General features: G+C 39.6%; 1 protein-coding gene across 2 annotated transcripts in view; it reads left to right on the plus strand.

Annotated features, from left to right (window-relative positions):
• The window catches only part of LOC149843944 (sorting nexin 2A-like), a 66076-nt gene extending 40673 nt beyond the window's left edge, over positions 1 to 25403 (plus strand). The window contains exon 5 of one of the 2 annotated variants that reach the window (XM_090000181.1): positions 25077 to 25403. In XM_090000181.1, coding sequence (XP_089856307.1) covers positions 25077 to 25157 — 81 coding nt within the window. In that variant the 3' untranslated portion in view covers positions 25158 to 25403. Of the gene's footprint in view, positions 1 to 25026 lie in introns of both variants that reach the window. The other variant, XM_090000182.1, reaches the window with a different exon arrangement.
• The last annotated feature ends 291 nt before the right edge of the window (positions 25404 to 25694 follow it).

Consider the following 25694-nt stretch of genomic DNA (forward strand, 5'->3'; position numbering starts at 1 on the left):
CTCTTTGGTATCCAACATGTCACAAACCTCCTTATATACCTTATCTCTCACGTTTCGAACTACTTTTTTAGCTTCCTTCTTTGCTATCATGTACTTCTCCAAATTCTCATTATCACGACTCTTACTTAGATTTCTATAACACTCTCTTTTAACCTTAATAGCTAATTTGACATCCTTGTTCCACCATGATGTATCCTTACCTAGCGGTGCACCGCCTTTAGACTCACTCAATACCTCCTTAGCCACCTTTCTCATGTCACCCGCTATCTTATTCCACATTGATTCTGAATCCTCCTCGAGACACCAATCAACTTTCTTAACTACCTGCTCTACAAACATTCCTTGTTTAGCTCCTTTCAGTGCTCACCACTTAATTATAGGATCTATCCTATGTCTATCCCTTTTACGACATTGTCTAATTCTAAGATCTAAAATTAAGACTCTATATTGTGTAGCTACACTTTCTCCCGGTATAACCTTACAATCGATACAACAACCCCTATCTCTCTTTCTAAGTAGGAAAAAATCTATCTGACTCGTATTAACCCCACTTTTAAATGTTACTAGGTGAGACTCCCTCTTCTTAAACCAAGTGTTTGCTCAGTTCTTTAAAATAATGACAAATAATTTTACCCTTGTATCCTCCCCCGTTATGTCCTTCTCCATTGATTTTTCTTTCAAAGTGAGGTGGTTTATAAGTTTTTATAAAATTTTTGAGTCTTGATACGACAAAAACCTCATCATTAGACTTGTGCATTCCAAGTCTTGTTTCTCAAAGTCCTATGAAGCAAGGAGGACTTAACTTGCTCAAATTTTGATCAGAGGCCATAAAGAAAAGAGAAAATGTTTTCTCTTTGAACTTGTAATTTTCTCATTTCAATAGCCGAACCTTCCCATTTTGGTTTTAACATCGCTAGTTCATTCCAAATAAAAAATAAAATACCATAAAAGTCTCTTACACTTTTATCTTCTTGTTTGGTATTACGTACCTTGTTTTAAAGATAATATAACTTAGCCATATCTTTTTGAATGAAGATGCTCTTTAGGAAGTTCCATGCATCACATGCCTTTTTAAATTTGATGACGTTGGTGGCGATCTTGAACTCCATGATTTTCATGAACCATGATATAATTTGTGCATTGCTAGCTTCCCAATCCTAACTTGTTTTGGTATTCTTGCAAAACTTTTTCTTTTTCTTCTTTGGATAGAGCTTTGCCTTGATCTCCTTCTCTTGTTAATTTAAGTTGGGGTTAATTAGTGGCTCCACTAACAAACCCCCAAAGCTTTTTACCTTTGATGTAATTTTTCATAGCAGTCGCCCAAATCAAATAGTTGTTTTTGTTGAGCTTGTAGGAGATGATGGAGGTGTAATCTCTTTCTCTTTCTCCCATAATGATGAAGATTTGTGTTTGAGGACTAAGGATTGAAAAGCACCACCACAAAAAGAGCAATCCCAAGATAGCTTTCATCACTTTAAGTGCCTAGCTCTGATACCATGTAATGAAACAAGAGTGCAAAATCATAATGCCAACGAAGGGCTACACGTGCACAAATATACTATGGTCTTTAATGGACCAATGACAATCTCATAAAAGAGATACAAAAACACGAATTCCACAAGAGCACAAAGGCACAAAATCCACAAGGGCACAATATAAAAATAGATTTTGTATTAACACACAAAATGCTTTGAAAAAGTATTGTCTTACGTAGTGGGGTGAGGCTCTATGCCTTGAAGGGAGTCCTTTTGAGTTTACAAATAAAAAACAAAAAATAAAGAAAACAAAAAAGACTTTACAGTCCCTATTGGACCGTACTAAATTATATATTATTAAATTACCAAAATACCCTTGATATACGTATATTGTATAAATACATGCATATCAGTTAGGTATAAATATATACACAATATTTTAACGACTTGCGAGTAGTCCTATGGATACTGCCTGCCCATAATACATGGAGTTGATTGAAAGTGATGCAGGGCAGGACCCGATTGGATCCATCGGGCCACCCGATCCACCACAAAGGGCAGATGACCGGACCCACATGTCCGACCCCATTGCAGGTACGGAGCCGCGACGCAGGGAAGTACCCCTGCGCACCTACTCCAGGCGTGGTGCGGTTCAGACATCACAGAGCTAGCAACCGATGGGAGCTGACTCGGATCGCGATTCGGGTCCAGGACTGGACCCGCGACCAGGGTCCAGCAATAGTTTTTAAAAGGCCCTCTCCTAGGGTTTCGTGGGCAGAGAAGATTCAGAAGACAACCTTATTCTTTTGTTATTGCTTACTCCTTTCTTTTCCCCTTTTCAGTTATTGCCGTTTCATTTTTTTTATTGTTCGTTGTTCTTGTTAAAACATATGTAATAATACATCTATATATATATATAAATATAGATGTATATTCACCATAATACCCGATAGGGGTATTATGGTCATTTCACAAGTACCCAATAGGGGTACTTGTTTTATTTCTTTTATTTTGCTGTTTTTTATTTTTGTTTTTTTATTTTTTAAAATGTTTTTTGGATACCGAAAAGGGGCCCCACAATGGAGTCGTTGGGGCCCCCAACGGTCACAATTGTGACCGTTGGGGGCTCCCAACGACTCTATTGGGAGCCCCTTTGGTCTCCTTTTCTTATAAATAGGGGGAACCCCCCTTGTATGTTGTATTGCTCTTGAGAGCTCATCTTCAATAATAGTGATATTATTTTTCATGTGTGTAGCCTTTTTATAAGGCCTTTCGTATATCCCTTAGTGGATTTCCTCTCTTATGCTTGTTGCATTTGTCCGTGTGGGACATAGTGAATGCTTTAGCATTCTTGGATTCTTCCGCATATTTCGTTACATGGTATCAAAGCCATACGATCTTCTAAGATAAAATCGTGTATCTCTCTACCTTTTTTTCTCTCACCTCCATTTTGTAGCAATGGAAGTCAAGATCGATCTATCATTCAAGCTCAATGGGAAAAAATACATGATGTGGGCATCCGCAATGGAGAATAATCTCAAAGGCAAGAAGCTTTGGGGTTATGTAATGGGGACCATTCCGGAACCCCAACTTAAGCTCACAAAGATGGAAGAAGATCAAGAGAAAGCACTTGAAGGCGATGCTCGTCTCAAGGCTATTGAAGATTATCATCATCAAATGGAAGATTGGGAGAGTAACCATGCAAAAATCCTAGCATGGTTTATGAATAATGTTGAACTTAAGGTATGTGCAAATATTGCAAAATTTCGCTGGGCAAATGAAGTTTGGTTTTTTATGAAGGGTATGTTTACCCAAAAGGATCTTGCAAGCGCTTATTTTTTGCAAGAAAAAGTGAGAACCACAAAACAAGGTGACATGAGCCTACAAGACTATTATAGTGCTCTAAATCCTTTGTGGGATGAATTGGCTCTTTTAGAGCCTAAATGGGTGTCTATGGAGGATGTGGTACTAAGACAAAAACAAATGGAACAAGATAGGTTGTTTCAATTTTTATTTGGGCTTCGTCCCGAATTTGAACAAGTTAGATCCTCACTTCTCCATAGATCTACGTTTCCTCCCTTAGAAGAGGCTATTGCCGAGATTACTCAAGAAGAGACTAGGCATAATATGGGTAAAAGCATTGATGAAGTTCTTGCCGTATCTAAACCCGGCAATCATGTCAAAACATACAAATCACCTCATTTTGGTAAGCAAGGGAGTGGTGGAAGAAAAATGATTATATGTCATCATTGTTATGAGCCGGGGCATATTAAACCCGTTTGCCCAAAGCTAAATGGTGTTAAAATGTATCATTCAACATATGTAATCGTATATATATTTTATATATATAAAGGATAATACATATTCATATATGGTATATATGCATATGTATTATCCTAATTATATATATAAAATATATATTTTTCTATTTATAAGCATAGGGGTAGTTTAGTCATTTCACAGTTTTACGCATATTCCATTTGGAATATGTTTGTAATTTTTACTTTTATTTTTCTCCTTTTTAGTGGTTTGCGCCACCTAGGGAGGCTCCCCAAAGAGTCGTTGGGGAGCCCCCAACGGTCACAAATGTGACCGTTGGGGGCTCCCAACGACTCCTTTGGGAGCCCCCTAAGTGGCTCCTCTCTTGTATTATCAATAGGGGAGTTCCCCTTGTAATTCCTTCACTCCTTGGAGGAGCTTATGCTCCATTGTATAGGGTTTTTACCCTCTTTCTTCAATAATATTCAACTTATGACTTTATGTCATATTTACCCCTTTTATGGGTTTATGTATTAGCACATGATGTGCTTGTGTTGTTCCCTTGAATGGGTATATTCGCACTTAATGTGCATGTGTATGGGTTCATTATCGAACCTAAAGTATTCAAAGTCACTTTCTAACATGGTATCAGAGCAAGGTTACGATGGGGTTGTCCTTTGATGCAACGGAAAGCGTGTTGATCAAGAAATGGTGAAGTATTCATTGTCCTTCTCTTTTTTCTTAAGTTTTCGGTATGTATCTCTTTTCTTAACATATTATGCATTATGAAATTATTTTTTGCATATGAAGTGTTTATAATAGTTGAATCACCTCTTTTCATATTTCGCATGTTCAAAATTTTTTAAAAATATCTCCTTTTAAATTTAGTAAACTTGTTTTGCTATTCAAATATATAAATTCTTGTTTATATGTTTATCAATTACTCATCACATATAAATAGTAATTTATGTTCTTTCTTAAAATTGTCTTCAATTATGTGGGATTTATGATGATTACATAAGTATTTCATAAATTAACTTTTAAAGATTATATATGATCTCTTGATTAATGATCTTTGTTTAAAAAATCTTTTCTCTCATATAAAGTCTAATTGGTTTTGAGTTCTTCTCTTGTTTATGGATTTTAGTGCATTTTTTTGAAAAATCTTGATATAATTCTTATATAAGAATCTCTCACATCTAAATCTTTGTCAATGATGTTTCAATGGTTTTGGTTTAGTTAAAGGATTTTGAAAAATTATTTGTGATAAATATGTTGTATGAACCATTGTGTTTATTAGGAAAGATCTTTTAAAATCTTCTCACACTATATAGAATGCATAGTGTATCTATTGCATCCTTTGGTATAAAAGACTTCATTAATTTTTGAGTTTTCGTCTAATGATACAACTTTATAAATTTGTATTTTTCATATAAAGTTTCAAAACCTCTTGATTGTATCTCTAAGGATGCCTACATTGGCCATAATATGGTCTTCTTTGTCTTAAATTGCATTTATCAAGCATATAATTACATAATTAAAGCTTGAGAGACTCAAGCATTTGCTACCATTTTATGAAATACATGCATTATCGCATGTTTATTATTTATACGCTTTTTTTGTATTTTGTTCAAGTGTTGTGTGAGTGCTTTCGTGCACTTCTTCTATAAAGTATTTATGCTTGTATGTGTATTGTCTCTTCGTAGACATTTTCACATGATACTCTCTTTTCAATAAAGAGATGTTTTTATTGCCTCCTTTAGGGCTTGTGTTTATTTTTTATGAACTTGTAAGATTGTTTCTTTTATCATTATGAATGCTTCCGCAATATCTTGGTACATGTTGTCCTAAATTTACACATTTAAGATTATTGCCATTTTACATCTTGGTATACATATAATTGCAAATTATAAAGGCTTGATTTGTTTCTTGGATGATTCCAATTCCTTTCCCACACATAACATAGCTTAAGTATTTCATGTTGTGTTTATTGAGTCTTTTGATAATGATCATGATGTTGCTTAATATTTCATAAATTGTGTTAGTTGCATAATAAGTCTTTTTGTATAAATGACTTCTTTTGAAGATTAAGCATAATTCAGATTTATGCAAAATTGTTGTTATAAAGCATATTATTGTGATTGATTATATTGGACCTTTGATTCAATTTTTAATCGGTCCTCTTTTCTTTGAAAAATGATTCCTAAAGTGTTTATTGCCTTTTTGTGGCATTTATATTTGCCCATCACATGTTATTTAATGCATCATTTATTTGGCCTTATTATTGTTTTATTAGAGATGTTTGTTGAGGTGAGTTATGGGCACCTCGTGTTATATCATTCTAGATTGTCCACTTTCCATATTATAGATGGTGATTGAGGTGAGTTATGGGCACCTTAGGACTCTAGAATGATTTGGTATATGATCTCTAATTATGAGTGTGTCACTCATTGTTATGTCATTTTAGTTTGTCCACTTACCATATTATAGATGGTGGTTGAGGTGAGTTATGGGCACCTTGGGACTCTAGAATGATTTGGTATATGAGTGTGTCACTTGTTTAATGTTGGCCATTGATCTTATGGATGCTCTTATTTATATATAAATGTGATGGATATATGATGTTTAAAACCTTAAATGTTTTAAGGTATATTGAAATCAAGGTTTTGGGGTTATTGCCCAACCTTTTATTGTTTATGAATCATATGAGTGCATTTGCACATTTATGTTTTGTGCTTTTGTGCACAAGTGTTCTTGGTGTGTGTATATTCACACATTTTATTTCAAAATGATATTGTTATGGGTATTCTTTTTTGAAGAACATTGTTTCAAGGTTTTATTTATATGTTTGTCATTACAAGTTTTATTGCCTCAAAAGTCTTCTCCTTTTATAGCCCCTTATCTAAGTGTCATCATATGTAGACAAGAATTTTATTACACCTTCGTGTGTTGGTAGCCCTTTGTTGGCTTTTGCTCTCTTGGTCTAGTAGCTGAACACACTTGTCTTGAGTGTTATTTTATGTAGACAAGGCACGTTGATTCACACCATGGTGTGTGATTTTAGTCCATGTTGGCGTTTGTGTCCTTGTTCTAGTCGCTGAGATGTATGTTCATGGTTGACTTATTTCACTCATTTCAAGTGCCATCTTATGTAGACAAGAGATGTATTGTGTTTTAGCCCATAGTTGGCTTGTTACTCTTGTTCTAGTAGCTGAACATATTTGGTTTTGAGTATATTTTTACGTAGACAAGAGATGCTTTTGGTCCATGTTGGCGTGTATTCTCTTGTTCTTGTCGTAGATGCACTCATTTCAAGTATTATTATATGTAGACAAAAGGTTCTTTTGCACACCTTTGTGTGTGTCTTTGGCCTTTAATGGCATTATATTTATATTCTTGATCTAGTAGCTTATACACTTGATTTATGGGTTTTGGAGGACTAATGAGGTAGTGGTTTGTAATGGATGAACTATTGTTGAAATTTGCAAAATTTCATTTATGACTTGTGTTTTAAGATATTCAAGTGAATCATATTTTTGATATGCATATTTTAAAATCAAGTTGATTTTTTGGCATTTAATCTATATATTAAGTGCTTATGGTTCTTTGGCCACTTTTGTATGCAAAATGTGTTTTTTGTCAATTGAGTGAGATTTTCCTAAATGGGTAAGATTCTCTATTCAAATAACACTCTTCGTTTTGCCTTGTAAATGGATTTAAAACCTTGTGAACTCTTGTGATTATTTTGTCTAAAGTATGCTTGGAGACTTCGTTTCTCTTGTTTGGCACTTCATTACATGTCTGAAGCATGATTCATTAATGATTCCTTTAAGTATTAATTCATTTCATGATAATATATGCATATGCTCTTTAAGGCCTTTTAGGATCTCATTCAATAAAACATATGTAACTTATGCCTCTTCGTAGGCTTACTGTGGTGTCCCTTAGGGGACCATTGTGTTTTTCCCCATTATGGGGTTATGTTTGTCCAATGATGGACCTTATGAATGCATTATGCATTCTTGCAATTCATTTCCGCATAATTTGCTTCCGCTCACTCTTTAACATGATATTTGATTTTTGAAACTTTGGTCTTCTAAATTTACTTTTCATGCTAAAATAATTATCCTATCATGTGCTTCAAATTTCTATGCATAAGTTATATTTTTGCACCATTGTTTTGCGGATGTGTCATCCGATATGGTTTCAATTGAGCTTGTTAGAAATGTTCCAATTGGGTAAAGTGCAAAGATATGTTTTACTTGTTTCTTTGTTGTTGTTCCACAGGATCTTGAAGATAAGAGGAAAAGAAGTACCTTGGATAGATCATGGAAGGTGCTCATCGTTAAAGACGTTGGAGGAAGACATTTACAATGGCATTCGTACGGAAGGCTCTTGAAGCCTTGAGAGTCTTCCTCCTGCTTTCTTCAATCTTTTCGTTCCCCCACGCAAAGTTTGAGGGGGGGTGTTAAAATGTATCATTCAACATATGTAATCGTATATATATTTTATATATATAAAGGATAATACATATTCATATAAGGTATATATGCATATGTATTATCCTAATTATATATATAAAATATATATTTTTCTATTTATAAGCATAGGGGTAGTTTAGTCATTTCACAGTTTTACGCATATTCCATTTGGAATATGTTTGTAATTTTTACTTTTATTTTTCTCCTTTTTAGTGGTTTGCGCCACCTAGGGAGGCTCCCAACGACTCCTTTGGGAGCCCCCTAAGTGGCTCCTCTCTTGTATTATAAATAGGGGAGTTCCCCTTGTAATTCCTTCACTCCTTGGAGGAGCTTATGCTCCATTGTATAGGGTTTTTACCCTCTTTCTTCAATAATATTCAACTTATGACTTTATGTCATATTTACCCCTTTTATGGGTTTATGTATTAGCACATGATGTGCTTGTGTTGTTCCCTTGAATGGGTATATTCGCACTTAATGTGCATGTGTATGGGTTCATTATCGAACCTAAATTTTTCAAAGTCACTTTCTAACAAATGGAGCATTCAAGCCAAAGGTGGCTTCCGTTGAAGAATCATCCACCAAAGAAGATGACGGCAAGAACGAGGATCTCAAAGATACTCTTGGACAAATTTCCTTGGCTCTCCAACAAATTCTAAAGGCTACTTCTTCTGTCTCTGGTGCCGCCATTGCCTCATCATCACCTCCCGGTACGTACTCTTGGATTTTAGATTCCGGAGCTTCTTTTCACATGACCTCTCATGAAAATGCATTAACCAATGTGCACACCAATTCAAAAATGTCTTGTGTCTCTACGGCCGATGGAACTTTTCTCAAAATAAATGGTGTTGGAACTCTTGATTCTAAAAATGTTCAAAATTTCCTTGTTCCAAAAGTTAGAATAGTTCCAAAATTAAATCTTAACCTCTTTTCCGTTTCTCAAATAGCCCACCATGGATGTGAAATATCTTTCTCATCCCAAGGGTGCTTTGTGCAGGATCTCCGGTCCGGGAAGCGGATTGGGCAAGGCCATAGGAAGGGAGACCTTTATTTTATGGATAACTTAATGCTTCCAAATACCTTATTTTGTACTTATGTCTAAGACAAAAATATTGAAACTTGGCATAAAAGGCTTGGACATCCAAGTTACTCTAAAATGTATCTTTTTCTTTTTGGACACAAGTTTTGTAAAGAAAAAGATATCAATTGCAAAGATTGCATTTTTGGCAAAATGAAGTCTACTCCTTTTCCTATTAGATCCTTTGTGACAACAAGACCTTTTGAATTGGTGCATTCCGATGTTTGGGGGCCATCTCCGGTTCTATCTAAAGATGGTTATTCGTATTATGTTACTTTTATTGATGATTATACTAGATATGTATGGATTTATTTTCTTAACTTTAAATCGGAAGTTTTTAACTTTAAAGAATTTCATGCAAAAGTTCAAAATCAATTTCAAAGTCAAATATCCATTCTTAGATCCGATTCGGGTGGAGAGTACTTATCAAATGATTTTCAATCATATCTAAAACAACATGGCATTTGTCATCAAAAATCTTGCTCAAGAACTCCTCAACAAAACGGTCTAGCGGAAAGAAAACATAGGCATATTTTGGAAACCACTAGATCCTTACTCATTTCTAAAAATATTCCTAAAAATTTTTGGGCCGAAGCCGTTTTAACCTCCACCTATTTAATCAATAGGATGCCATCTTCAAAATTGAACAATATCTCTCCTTATGAAAAACTTTTTAATATGACACCCGACTACAATCGTCTTCGAATTTTTGGGTGCAAATGCTTTGTTCTTTTATATAAAAGAGATAAATTGTCACCTAAAGCAATAGAATGTATTTTTAGGATATGGTGAAAATAAAAAAGGCTATAGATGCTTTGATCATAAAAACAATAAATTATTTGTCTCCAAAGATGTGACTTTTTTAGAAGATGAAAATGGATTTGAAATATTGGAAAAACCAAATGAAATTGATTATATGTTTATCAATGATCTTTTAGAAGATTCAAATGATGACTCTTTGAGTCATCCGAAAGTTTTAGAAAATACTCATGATTCTCATGATAATGATGTATCACCAACTAATGGTGACAATCTCCAAGTATACACTCGGCGTGAGGAAGCCCAACCTATTAGTGCTTTAGAAAAATTCTTGCGGCTTAATGAACCCCTAGAAGAGACCTCCCTTAGGCGTTCTTCTAGAGAATCAATTCCACCTAATAGGTTTGTCTCATATGAAACTCTCTCACCTAACTATAGAGCTTGTCTAATAGCCTTGCATTCTTACTATGAACCTTCCCATTATAATCAAGCAAAAAGTATACCTCATTGGGTTGAAGCAATGAAAGTTGAACTAGATGCTTTAAATAAAGCTAAAACTTGGGAAATAGTTCACCTTCCTCCAAATAAGAAAGCTATAGGATGTCGATGGGTCTACAAAGTCAAAACAAAAAGTGATGGTTCCCTAGAACGTTATAAAGCTAGATTAGTTGCTAAGGGATACTCACAAGAGTATGACATCGATTATGAGGAGACTTTTGCTCCCGTGGCTCGCATGACAAGCGTTAGAACTTTAATTGCGGTAGCATCATCTAAGAAATGGCCTATATTCCAATTAGATGTTAAAAATGCCTTTCTTAATGGTCAGTTGAATGAAGAAGTATATATGAACCCTCCGCCGGGAATCAGTGTTAACCAAGGTCAAACCCTTCGGTTACTAAAAGCTTTATATGGTCTTAAACAAGCCCCTAAGGCTTGGTATGATAGATTTAGTGCTATCATGTTATAATTGAGATTTCACTCATGTTATACTGACACTGCTCTTTTTGTTAAACGTGCAGGTAATAGTATCATCATCCTTCTGCTTTATGTTGATGATATGATCAATCACTGGCAATGATGAAAGTGGTATTCTTAAAGTTAAAAATATGTTAAAACATAATTTTGATATGTCTGATCTGGGTTTTCTCAGGTACTTTCTTGGTATAGAAGTTGCATACTCTCCTCGAGGGTATATATTGTCACAGATGAAGCTTGCTGCAGACATATGTTCCAAATCTGGGATTTCAGATGATAAAAAGGTGGAGACTTCCGAGGTTATCAATGCTAAACTACGACTGGAGGATGGAGTTTTGTTGGATGATCCTACGCCCTACAGGAAACTCATAGGCTCCCTCACCTATCTGACTATCACCAGGCCGGATATTGCTCATGTTGTGCACTCTGCAAGCCAATTTCAGCATGCTCCTACATCTGTGCATATGAGTGCTGTGCTCCGGATCATTCGATATATTAAAAATACTTTGACTAAAGGGCTATTCCTATCCTCAATCTCTTCCTTAGATTTACTAGCTTATACTGATGCTGACTGGGGAGGAAACCCAAATGATCGAATCTCAACTACTGGCTTTTGTGTTTTCCCAGGAGATTCGCTAATTGCTTGGAGGTGCAAGAAACAACAGAAAGTCTCATTGTCTTCTACTGAAGCAGAATACAGGGCTATGACAACTACTACAATGGAGCTGGTGTGGCTTCGAAGTCTTCTTCAAGATATGGGAGTCGAAATTACCGGTGCTTCGAAGCTTTGTTGCGACAACAAAAGTGCCATCTACATTGCCAGCAACCACATTTTTCATGAGAGGACTAAACATATTGAAATGGACTGTCATTATGTACGTGATGAATATCTTCGTGGGACAGTTACACTGCCATATGTCACTTCAGAATATCAACTTGCAAATTTCTTCACCAAAGCCCTGCCTGCTCCTCGCTTCTTGTTCCTTCTTGGCAAACTTTCGGTCATTCCCCCGTAAAGTTTGAGGGGGGTGTTAAAACATATGTAATAATACATCTATATATATATATATATAAATATAGATGTATATTCACCATAATACCCAATAAGGGTATTATGGTCATTTCACAAGTACCCAATAGGGGTACTTGTTTTATTTCTTTTATTTTGTTGTTTTTTATTTTTGTTTTTTTATTTTTTAAAATGTTTTTTGGATACCGAAAGGGGCCCCACAATGGAGTCGTTGGGGCCCCCAACAGTCACAATTGTGACCGTTGGGGGCTCCCAACGACTCTATTGGGAGCCCCTTTGGTCTCCTTTTCTCATAAATAAGGGGAACCCCCCTTGTATGTTGTATTGCTCTTGAGAGCTCCTCTTCAATAATAGTGATATTATTTTTCATGTGTGTAGCCTTTTTATAAGGCCTTTCGTATATCCCTTAGTGGATTTCCTCTTTTATGCTTGTTGCATTTGTCCGTGTGGGACATAGTGAATGCTTTAGCATTCTTGGATTCTTCCGCATATTTCGTTACAGTTCTCCCATTTGTTATTGAGATACTATTGAAAAAAAAAAACAAAAGCCACACCGATCTTCCGGTGGGCATCTATTCCTTTCCCCTTCGAAGTCGCTGCATCAAAGTGGTATCAGAGCTCCGGCGTCCACCTTCATCAGCGAGATGACTCTTGAAGCGGGGATCGATCCGGCACGAGGCGAAGAGCGTGAGGAGGTTGGCAATGAAGACCCAATGCTGCGCGTAATGGACGTGTTGACGAAAATCCAGGAGAATATGTTGCGCATGAGTAGAGATATCGCCAGCCTGTCGAAGCGGATGGATGGGTTTGATGACCGCTTGACAGCCCTTGAATCGCACAAAGAATCAGGCGCAAACCTCGTTGATGGCGCGTCCGCAAGTTTGAGTCCCAATGTGGCGGAACCCTATCAGCCGACGCAAATCCAGCAGGATCGTATCGCCACCATCCCACCGTTTCCAGCACCCACCCCCTGATCTGGGCATCTTTCAACAGCACCAGGGGATCCCGGTGAGCAACAACTCCCTGGTAGTGGTACCTCACCCCAAACAACGTGCTCCTGTGTTGGTATCGCAGGTGGGGCCGAGCCTGCAGGACCCCAGCAGTACGCTGGGTCGACCTGCAGGTCTGGGCTCGTGGCCGCGTGTACCTGTGACTACGTCGCAGGTCGACCCGAGCCTGCAGGGCCCCAGCCTTGCACTGGGTCCACCTGCAGGCCCTGGCTCATGACAGGGCGTCACACAGGGTGCGCTGCAGATGGAGCTGGGTCAGCAGGGCCCCAGCATCACGTTGGGCCCTGTCGCAGACCCGGGTTTGTCAGCCCGAATCAAGAGAGATTCATCTCTCCCTCCCGATCCCGCGTGGGGAGGGTCCGTGATCTTACCTCTACGAGCGGGAGTGGGCCAAACCCATTTGGTTGGACCAGACCCAAGAGGGTCCAGCCCAGCTTTCGCTACGACAGGGCACATGCCTGTTTCGCTGGGACTAGCTGTTGGGTCTCATGGAGTGGGTCTGGGTCTAGACCCCCTTTACCCAGCCTACCTAGTTGGTTCCGGTTCGTGGGCGGTCCCGAACCAGACCCAAGCTATTAATTTTGACCCTCAAAATAGACCCCATGTCGATCCAAACCCATATCGGACCCGAACGGAGCTCCAGTTCGGATTTGAGCCGGGTCAAAACCAGACCCATAATCTTATGAATCGTGGATCGAGTTCAAACCAAGCCTCGTATCCCCACAACTCGACCCTCGATCCAGCCTATCCATATCTGGGTCCGACGAGTAGTGTAGGAATGGGCCCGATCCATATCCCATCGGGCGAATCAACCCATCAATATACCCACCAGTCCCTGTACCCAAACCCAAACCAACCTGTCCACCCAACCCTGACCCAGAACCCAATACAGCATCCGACCCAACACCAGACTCCTAACCCACACCCATATTATACCAACCCTACCCGCCAGGAACCCGAGACCCACCCGAACCCTCCACCCTACCTTGGACTTCCTGTCATCCCGGTACCCCAATACCGGCCGCAGATGGTGCCCGCCCACGGGCAAGCCAGACCGAGACAATGTCAGCAGGAACCGGCGCACCCTGACCGTCGACCCCTCATCGGTAGAGTTCGACAACACCAGCATCCAGGCGAGCAGTACCGCACTACGGACAATGAAGCAGTATGGGACGACGACATTTTCTGGAACGAGCATCCTGCAGGAATGGTGGAGCCTCGACAACAGAGAGCACCAGAACACTCCTCCACTTACGGAGTGAAACTGGATCTTCCGGAGTTTGCGGGGCGATTCGACGCGGAGCAGTTCTTCGACTGGTCTTATGCCGTGCAGTTCTTCTTCGACTATCACACCGTCGCTGAACATCGTCGTGTCTCTCTAGCGTCTACTCGATTGAGAAGCCTAGCACAGACATGGTGGGTGGAGCTGCAGCGATCGAGAGAGCGGCAGGGATTAGAGCGCGTACAGTTATGGGAGGAGATGCAAAGATTGATGCAGTCAAAATTCGTGCCTTCAGATCACGCCGAGCGAGCCTACAAAGAGTACCTGACCCTGCGTCAAGGCTCCTGAACTGTGGCGGAGTACACTGCAGAGTTCCATCGTCTTTCCCTGCGTGTGCAGATCGAGGAAACAACCCGCTAGCAGGTCACGAGGTACATTTCGGGTCTCCGCCCTGCTATTTCTGATGAATTTAGTTGTGTCACAGTTGAGACATTAGATCAGGCCAACAGTTACGCCATGAACGTCGAGGAAAAGCTGAAAAGGAGGCAAGAATATAGGACTTCCTGTAGTGAACCCACCAGTCGACCTAAGTCGGGTTTCCCAACCAGGGGAGCAAGCTCCCCTAGTGATTTCAAAGCCTAGAGCAGACTTTAGCAAACCTGACCAGTCAGGACCAGCTTTCCATACCCGGTCCAAAGCCAAACCTAGTGAGTCGACCCTTCGTTGTTTTAGATGTCAGGAGTTAGGGCATGTCACGTCTAAGTGTCCCACCGTGAGCAAGAACACCCATCTTGTTGAAGGTATTGTAGAACCCGCATATGAGAGTGAGAGTGAGAGTGAGAGCAAGTCATTAGTTGAAGGCGAGGATGAGAGGGAAGTTATAGAATTCGACGCTAACGTTGAAAGTTTGTTGTCCATCCGTCATGTGTTGACCACACCCTGAGAGTCCGCCCCATCGAAATGGTTGAGGAATAACATTTTTAGGACCCGGTGCAACTGTGAGGGCCACGCTTGTGATGTTATCATTGATACCGGAGCATGCGAGAACATGGTGTCTGAGAGTGTAGTTTCTACCTTGAAACTCAACACCGAGAAGCTGTCCCAACCCTATAAGATGGCCTGGTTCAAGAAAGAAAACGAGGTTCCCATCACTCAGCGATGCCTAGTTCGGTTTTCCATGGAGGAACACTACCACGATGAGGTGTGGTGTGATGTAGCCCCTATGCACGCGTTACATCCTTTTGGGACGTCCTTGGTAGTTTGATCGCCAGACAACTCACGATGGCCGCAAAAACACATACTCTTTTATCTTTAATGGCCATAAGATAGTCCTTCTCCCTATCAAGGAAATCGGGTTTCCCACCATGGACAAACCTGAGCGAGTCCCCAGGCTAGCAAAGCCCTTGATGAGTTCTTCAGTGTCCATTCCCGTGGACGTCGCCCCTCTTATAGAGGAGTTCCGCGACATTATGCCGAATGACCTACCTGATGGATTACCTTCGACAAGGGTAGTCCAGCATGCCATTGACTTTGTGTCGGGGTCGAGTCTACCCAACCTTCCCGCATATCGTATGAACCCCTCCGAGCATACCGAGTTATTGCGACAAGTTCAGGAATTACTGCAAAAGGGTTTCATTTGCGAGAGTGTTAGCCCTTGTGCAGTACCCGCCTTACTCACTCCTAAGAAAGATGGGTCCATGCGCATGTGTGTTGATAGTCGCGCGATCAATCGCATCACGGTCAAATACCGTTTTCTCATTCCCCGTTTAGACGATATGTTTATGTAATGAAAAGAGGCGAAAGCACCAATGGAGCAAAAAGCACTCTTTAAGAGTCACCTTAAGAGCCAAGAACACAAACACTAAAAGTGCACACACAAAACTCTCAAAAGTAGAAAATGACTTAAAGTCATAAGTTGGATTTATTGAAGAAAGGAAGAGAAGGGTGAAAACCCATTGCTTACAAGAGGAGAATACCTCCTCTATTTATAGAGGAGGGAGTCTAAAGGAAGGGACCACAAGGGGCTCCCATGTAGTCGTTGGGAGCCCCAACGACTACATGTGTGGGGCCCTTGTGGTCTTACAAAAAGGAGAAAATAAAAAAGAAAAAAGGAAAAATAAAAAATAGAAAAAAGAAAAATGTAAAAAAGAAAAGGTTGCATTGTGGTTTTACAAAAATACCCCTATCGGGTATTTCAAGAAAAGGAAAACTGTATATATATACATATATGTATATATATACTTATATATATACGAATGTATATATATATACATATTTTAACACGCCCCCTTAAACTTTACGGGGAGAAGACCGAAAGTTTGCTAAGAAGAAACATAAATCGTGGAGTTGGGAGCGCCTTGGTGAAAAAGTCGGCTAGTTGATATTCTGAAGTAACATATGGTAATGAGATAGTCCCTCTGAGATATTCGTCTCGAACATAATGGCAATCCATTTCGATATGCTTGGTCAGCTCATGAAAAGTGTGATTGTTGGTAATGTATATCGCACTTTTGTTATCACAACAGAGCTTGGTGGGAGTGAAAATGGGGACGCCCATGTCACCAAGGAGACTCCTGAGCCACACGATTTCCATAGTTGTCATTGCCATGGCCCGATATTCAGCTTCAGTGGATGACAGTGAAACCTTCTGCTGCTTCTTGTATCTCCACGAAATGAGAGATTCACCTAAAAAAATACAAAGACCCGTTATTGAGATACGATCATTGGGATTTCCTCCCCAGTCAGCATCAGTAAAAGCAATTAAGTCAAGAGATGAGGAAGATGATAAGAAGAGTCCCTTGGATATAGTATTTTTGATATATCAAACAATTCTCATTACGGCCGCCATATGAACCGAAGTAGGTGCATGCTGAAACTGGCTTGCTGCATGAATCACATGAGCTATATCTGGACGTGTGATGGATAGATAGGTGAGGGATATGATTAATTGACGGTAGGGGGTTGGATCCTCAAGAAGAACACCATCTTCAAGTCTCAGTTTCACATTGATAACTTCGGGAGTCTCAACTTTCTTTTCATCAGATATTCCTGATTTGGTGCAAATTTCTGTAGCTAATTTCATTTGAGATAGGATGTATCCTCGTGCGGAATAAGCCACTTCAATTCCTAAAAAATATCTCAAATATCCAAGATCAAACATATCAAAAGTTTCTTTTAACATAGACTTTACATCATTTACTCCCTTTTTGTCATTTCCAGTGATGATCATATCATCAACATACAACAGAAGCATAATAATGGAGTCATCTGTCCTTTTAACAAAAGAGCAGTGTCAGTATAGCAAGAAGAAAATCCTAAATCGATTAATACATTACTAAACCTATCATACAAAGCTTTAGGAGCTTGCTTAAGTCCATATAAAGCCTTTTTTAATTTCAAAAATTTTCCATTTAAATTCATACCTAGAGGCGGTTCCATATAAACTTCTTCATTTAAATTACCATTCAAAAAGGCTTTTTTGACATCAAGTTGAAAGATTGACCATTTTTTAACAGAGGCTATAGCAATAAGAGTTCGAACACTAGTCATTCGAGTAACTGGGGCAAAAGTTTCATCATAATCTACCCCATACTCTTGGGCATGTCCTTTGGCTACCAACCTAGCCTTATATCTTTCCAATGAATCATCACTCTTAGTTTTTACTTTAAAAACTCATCTACATCCAATGAGTTTCTTGCCATTGGGAGGATCAATGATTTCCCAAGTTTGCGCCCTTTTAAGAGCATTAAGTTCTAGTTCCATAGCTTCATTCCAATGAGCATATTGTTTAACATCATTGTAATGAGATGATTCATGAAAGGAGTGAAGAGCAAGTAGGCATGCTCGAAAGTTAGGAGAAAAAGAATCATAATAAACAAATCTATTGGGTATTTTGGAAATACGATTTGATTTTCTTTGAGAGGTATCTTCGATTGACTCACTTTGAGAGAATTTTTCAAGGGCACAAGGAGGATTTCTTTCATTCCTTCTAGAGTAGACTTGTATTTGTCTTGAAACATTTTCTTCTAAGTTTTGATCATCTTTTGGATGTTCAAAATGATCTTCACTAAGAGGTTCACTAGGATCAATATGATCATCTATGATGTTTTCTTGAGGCAATAAGTCAAATAAAAAGGAATAATCAATATTTTCATTTGGTTGGTGCGAAAAACCATTTTCTTCTTCTAGGAATGTGACATCTTTTGAGATATAAAGTTTGTTTTTGAGTATGTCAAAACATCGATAACCTTTTTGTTTTTCGCCGTATCCCAAGAAAATACATTCAATAGCCCTAGGAGAAAGTTTATCATTTTTGTGAGTTAGAACAAAGCATTTACATCAAAAAATCTTTAGTCTTTTATAATCGGAAGACATATTGTAAAGTTTTTCAAATGGAGAAAGATTTTTCAAAGAGGATGAAGGGGTTCTATTGATAAGATATGTTGAGGGTAGAACCGCTTCAGCCCAAAAGAATTTTGGGATATTTTTTGAAATTAATAACGTTCTTGTAGTTTCTATTATGTGTCTATGCTTTCTTTCCGCAAGACCATTTTGTTGCGGAGTGTTGGGACAAGAACGTTGATGACAAATTCCATTTTCTTTTAAATAGCTTTGAAAATCATTGGACATATATTCGCCTCTCGAATCGGACCTAAGAATAGATAGATTTCCCAAAAATTGATTTTTAACCATTGCATGGAATTCTTTAAAGAAGGAGAAAACTTCAGATTTGCGACTTAGGAAGTAAATCCACGTGAATCGAGTGAAGTCATCAATAAAGACCACATAATACGAAAATCCTCCTTTAGACAAAATAGGGGAAGGTCCCCACACATTGAAATGAACAAGTTCAAATGGCCGAGTGGTAAAGTAACTTCTTTGAGGAAATGGAGTAGCTTTAGATTTCCCAAAAATGCAATCTTTACAAGTCATGTGATTGTCTTTACAAGTATTGTTCAAAAACGGAAAAAGAGACATTTTTACAAAATTTGGATGACCAAGTCTCTCATGCCAAATTCCAATACTTTTGTCTTTTACAAGATTGCAAGATGACTTAGATGGAAGAGTCAAAAAGTCCATAAAATAGAGATCACCCCTTCTATGGCCTTGCCCAATCAGCTTCCCTGACTGGAGATCCTGCACGGTGCAATCTTTAGGTGAGAAAGAAACTTGGCATCCATGATCGATGATTTGAGAAACAGAAAAAAGATTTAAGTTAATTTTTGGAACGATTCTTACTTTAGGAACAAAATTTTTTTGAGAATTTTTAAAATCAAGTGTTCCAATACTTTCAATTTTCAATGATGTTCCATCGGCCGTTGAAACATAAGAGGATATGGGTTTGGAAAAAACATTTGAAAGAGAGTTTTTATGAGATGTCATATGAAAAGAAGCACCGAAGTCTAGTATCCACATACCTGGAGGTGATGAAGAATAGTCGATGGCGGCTCCGGATGTTGAGGAAGAAGTCTTGAGAAGATGTTGGAGAACTTCGGAGATATGATTAAGAGTCTCTTTGATATCTCCCTCTTTGGCATTTTCTTCTTCCTTCTTTGGAGAATTTTCTCCAACCGCGGCTACTTTTCCTTCAAGTTTGGGACAAACCGGTCTAATGTGTCCCGGTTCATTACAATAATGGCATATTATTCCCTTTCTAGGCCCATTACTATTTTTGTTAAAGTGAGGAGGTCTATAGGCTTTAACATTTGATCCGGGCCTAGTAACGGCCAAAACTTCATCATTCTTAATGCTTAAGCCAAGTCGAGTTTCCTCTTGGCATATTTCGGTAAGGACGTCTTCAATAGATAGGGCTTTGCTTCTATGGAGAAGAGATGCCCTAACTTGTTTAAATTCCGGGTGAAGACCATGAAGAAATTGAAAGAAGTGCTCATTTTCAATTTGTTTCCTTCTTAACTCAATATCTTCCGGAGCCACCCATTTAGGCTCAAGAAGAGCAAGTTCATCCCAAAGAGGGGTTAGAGAGCTAAAATAGTCCTGGACACTCATATCCATTTGTTTGGTGGAACGGATTTTTTCTTGACAAAAAAATTGTCGAGCAAGATCCTTTTGGGTATACATACCCTTAAGGAAAAACCATGCCTCATTGGCCCTTCTAAATTTGGCAATATTAGCACAATTACTTTCCCAATCCTCAACTTTGGATTGATGGTCATTGATAGCTTTGATGCGCTCATCGCCATCTAAAGCTTTTTCAACCTCATTCTCGATTTTAGTGAGAACAAGAGAGGGTTCGGGAGTAGTTCCCATAACAAAACCCCAAAGTTTCTTACTTCTTAGATGATTTTCCATCGCGGAGGCCCACATGAGATAGTTGGACCCATTTAGCTTAAAAGAAAGCTCCACTTTAGAATCACGTTCCATCAGCACCAAATATCCTTCCTTTCTTCTTAAAATTTGAGAGGCACACGTTCCAAGATAATAAAGAGAAGCCCAATCACCAACCGAGCTCTGATACCATGTAATGAAAAGAGGCGGAAGCACCAATAGAGCAAAAAACACTCTTTAAGAGTGACCTCAAGAGCCAAGAACACAAACACTAAAAGTGCACACACAAAACTCTCAAAAGTAGAAAATGACTTAAAGTCATAAGTTGGATTTATTGAAGAAAGGAAGAGAAGGGTGAAAACCCATTGCTTACAAGAGGAGAATACCTCCTCTATTTACAGAGGAGGGAGTCTAAAGGAAGGGACCACAAGGGGCTCCCATGTAGTCGTTGGGAGCCCCAACGGTCATAAATCTGATCGTTGGGGCCCCAACGACTACATGTGTGGGGGCCCTTGTGGTCTTACAAAAAAGGAGAAAATAAAAAAGAAAAAAGGAAAAAGAAAAAAAAGAAAAAAGAAAAATGTAAAAAAGAAAAGGTTACATTGTGGTTTGACAAAAATACCCCTATCGGGTATTTCAAGAAAAGGGAAACTGTATATATATACATATATGTATATATATACTTATATATATATATATACGAATGTATATATATATAAGTACATGTATATATATACATATTTTAACAGTTTGATATGTTATCTGGTGCCTCCATTTTCTCTAAAATAGATTTAAAAAGCGGGTATCACCAGATTCGTATACGGGAGGGGGATGAGTGAAAAACGGCATTCAAGACACGTGATGGGTTGTATGAGTGGTTAGTCATGCCGTTTGGGTTATCTAATGCCCCAAGTACCTTCATGAACATGATGACCCAAGTCTTGCGTCCGTGTATTGAGAAGTTTGTTGTTGTCTACTTTGATGACATTTTGATATATAGTTCGTCGTTGTCCGATCATTTGAGTCATCTACGTCAAGTCTTAGAAATTTTGAGGAAGGAAAAATTGTATGCCAATGCAAAAAAGTGTGAGTTTATGACGTCCAGTGTCATGTTCTTAGGTTTTATTGTGTCATCCGATGGAGTCAAGGCCAACCCCGCAAAAGTCCGCGCGATTGTCGATTGGCCTACCTCAAAGACTATAGGAGATATCCGTAGTTTCCACGGGTTAGCCACTTTTTACCGACGTTTCGTGAGAAATTTTAGCACCCTCATGGCCCCCATCACGGAGTGCCTAAAGGGTACTAGCTTTCATTGGACGCCCGCAGCTGGAAAAGCCTTTACGATCATCAAAGAGAAAATGACCAATGATCCTGTCTTAGCCTTCCTTGATTTTAGTGCAGTATTTGAGGTTGAGTGCGATGCCTCCAAAGTGGGAATTGGCGCAGTCTTGAGTCAGAATCGTAGACCTGTGGCCTTCTTTAGTGAGAAGCTGACTCAGGCCAGGTGCCAGTACTCCACTTACGATGTTGAGTTTTATGCTGTGGTACAAGCCCTTCGTTATTGGAGACATTATCTCATTTATAAGGAATTTGTCTTGTACACGGACCATAAGGCATTGAAGTATCTGAATAGTCAAAAGAAGTCGAGTGCTCGTCATGCCAAGTGGGTCAGTTTCTTGCAGGAGTACACCTTTTCGATTCGCTATCAATCTGGTGCCCTGAACAAGGTGTTGACGCTCTTAGTAGGAAGAACAACCTTCTGATGACTATGTCAGTTCAGGTCATTGGTTTCGAACAGTGCAAGGAATTATACCCCACGGACCCTGATTTTCACCAAGTCTGGGAGGGGTGTATCTCTTCAGATCGCACCATCGATCCCCGTTTTAGTATTCATAATGGTTACCTCTTCCGTGGGAACAAATTATGTGTACCTGATTTCTCCCTTAGGCTTCAGTTGATTTCTGAATTACATGGAGGGTTAGCAGGGCATTTCGGGCATGATAAGACGTTCGCTCTGTTAGATGAACGATACTTTTGACCCAAAATGCGCAAAGATGTTGTCAAGTTCATTCAAGGGTGTCATGTGTGTCAAGTGTCTAAGGGTCATCGTCAGAATAGTGGTCTGTATACCCCGTTACCCATTCCTGAACGGCCGTGGGAGCACGTATCCATGGACTTTATCGTAGGTCTTCCTAGAACTCCACGTCGTTTTGATTCAATTCTTGTCGTTGTTGACCGGTTCTCCAAAATGGCTATTTTCGTTCCGTGTAAGCGAACCACTGACGCCTCATTAGTAGCTTCCTATTACTTCAAGGACGTCGCCCGTTTCCATGGCTTACCCCGCACCATCACCTCCGATCGTGACACGTGTTTTATGAGCAATTTTTGAAAATCGTTGTGGGCTTTATTGAAGACCAAGTTTCAGTTCAGCAGTGCATATCACCCCCAAACAGATGGCCAAACCGAAGTTGTCAATCGCACCTTAGGAAACCTGTTACGGAGTCTAGTGGGGGAGAATGTCAAAACTTGGGATCGCGTGTTGCCTCAAGCCGAGTTCGCATATAACAATTCCATTAACCGTTCTACAGGATTGTCCCCGTTCCAAGTGGTGTATGGCCGGTCGCCCACCCATGTCGTTGACCTAGCCCCTGTGTCCGATCTCCCAGCTCCAGCTCCAGACGCATTTGATGTCGTCGAATATATGCGTGGCATCCACAGACAGGTCCGCGCCAAACTTGTTGAAAGCTACGAGGCCTACAAAGCTTTCGTAGATCAAAGTCGTCGTGATGTCCAATTTCAAGTCGGTCAACTCGTCTGGGTCTACTTGCGTCCCGAGCGCTTTCATGTAGGCACCTATAGCAAATTGAGTCCTAAGAAGTATGGTCCTTTTAAGATCCTTCGGCGACTAGGTGTGAATGCCTACCTCCTTCAGTTGCCCGATGATTGGCATATTTCTCCTATTTTCAACGTGACTGATCTATATGCTTACTGTGGAGACAACAAATCGTCGGAGTCAACTTCTTCCCAACCAGGGGAGAATGATGCAGGGCAGGACCCGATTGGATCCATCGGGCCACCCGATCCACCACAAAGGGCAGATGACCGGACCCACGTGTCCGACCCCATTGCAGGTACGGAGCCGCGACGCAAGGAAGTACCCCTGCGCACCTACTCCAAGCGTGGTGCGGTTCGGACATCACAGAGCCAGCAGCCGATGGGAGTTGACCCGGATCGCGATTCGGGTCCAGGACTGGACCCACGACCCGGGTCCAGAAATAGTTTTTAAAAGGCCCTCTCCTAGGGTTTCGTGGGTAGAGAAGATTCAGAAGACAACAACTTTATTCTTTTGTTATTGCTTACTCCTTTCTTTTCCCCTTTTCAGTTATTGTCGTTTCATTTTTTTACTGTTCGTTGTTCTTCCATTTGTTATTGAGATACTATTGAAAAAAAAAAAGGCACACCGATCTTCCGGTGGGCATCTATTCCTTTCCCCTTCGAAGCCGTTGCATCAGAAAGAATCTGCAAATAGAAGAAGACCCCCTAGAAGTAGAAGACATAGGGGCCGAAGAGAGATCCAAAAAAGGTCATGTAATCGTGAGTGTTTCAGTTCCAGTACATGGACATAATGGGACAATGCAAGCAAAATTCAAAGATTCATGGTGAACGTATGAGGAGAGAACGCCTGCATATCCATGGTATATTGACATGTTCAATAATGTCCGCAATAACCTCCAGACCATGGTTGCAAGCCGAGGAAGCGGGAAGCGATACGGAAAGTGGAAGCGAGAAGCAAGGCACTTTCAAAATTTTAGGAAGCGAGAAGCGTGAGACGACTTCGAAGTGAATTAGGAATCGTCTCGGAAGCAAACTAGAAGCGACCTAGGAAGAGAACCGGAAGCGATAAAAGAGAGAAAAAATAAAATAAAAATAAAATTCAAAAAAATAAATAAAAAGGGAGAAAGTGCGCTTCCCAAAAAAATTGGCCCTTCCCAGCGCGTTTCGGAAGCGCGACGTTTCACACTTTCAAAATGCGCTTCTCCACTAGGCTAGGCGTTTCCGGTAACTCTGCTCTAGACCAGCTGTAGTGCAGTGTTTGAGGTAGGTAACCCGATTCATTTAGGTCCAATTGAGGTCATCAAACAGTGCGCCTGTGTGTGTATATATATATATATATATATATATATATATATATATATATATATATTGGTTGTGTAGAATGTTCATGTTTTTGTAGTTGACTTGGCCATGTTATTGATCTTCTAGTGTGGATGTTAACAAGCAATTACTTGTTCCTAATGAAAAATTTCAGTGCTTTCATTGCTATGCTGCATGCCTTATGTTTTGCATTATAGAATATGCCGTAAAGATAATGTCAAATTTTTGTAGGTGATAACCTGAATTAAACAGAGTTTGATGCTTATGATTTCGTCCTTTTTCCCCTCATATTTCCAGTTTGTCACTGAAGAGAGTAAATAACAGAAGCTTATGTGATTTCTGGACAGGCTGGGTATGCAGAGAAGATAGCTAGTGCATGGGCTCAAGTTGCAGAGGAAACAAGTGGATACGCGAAAGAGAGCAGTTGAGGTTTGTGTTTGTAAATAAAATTTTGGGCATATCACCTTTTCAAGAGTTGGACATTAGGATGAATACCCAGAATGACTTCAGAATAAACATACTCTGTAAAATATTTGTCTAATCAAACTCGATCAAATGTATGGCCACCCCAGTTTAGTGATTTGCTGGATTTGAGCAAATTCTAGTGCACTTTCCTCAAGTTTGGACCACCATGAACACTAATAAGACTGCGGATTTTGTGTACAGTTCCAAAATATACGTGCATGTGAAGGCACACACAAGGTACTTTTTGCTTTCAGGAGGCACAGTATCACCAGGGAAATGGTGGCAGAAGATCCGGGCACGATTGCTTCGCCCCTATAAGAATCATTCTCACAAACATGAGAAAATTATTCTCATGTCCCACCTTTCACATGCTTGAGAAAATCATTCTCATGATCCGTCTGAGAGAATGATTCACATTTGGGAGAGAGCTCCCGTAAACCACGAGAGAATGGTGCACATGTTGAGAAGTGAGTCATTCTCTCATGAATCAGATTTTCATG

This window comes from Nuphar pumila, chromosome 3, assembly GCF_984573655.1.
Source record: "Nuphar pumila chromosome 3, dmNupPumi1.hap1.1, whole genome shotgun sequence".
In the NCBI taxonomy this organism is placed as follows: Eukaryota; Viridiplantae; Streptophyta; class Magnoliopsida; order Nymphaeales; family Nymphaeaceae; genus Nuphar; species Nuphar pumila.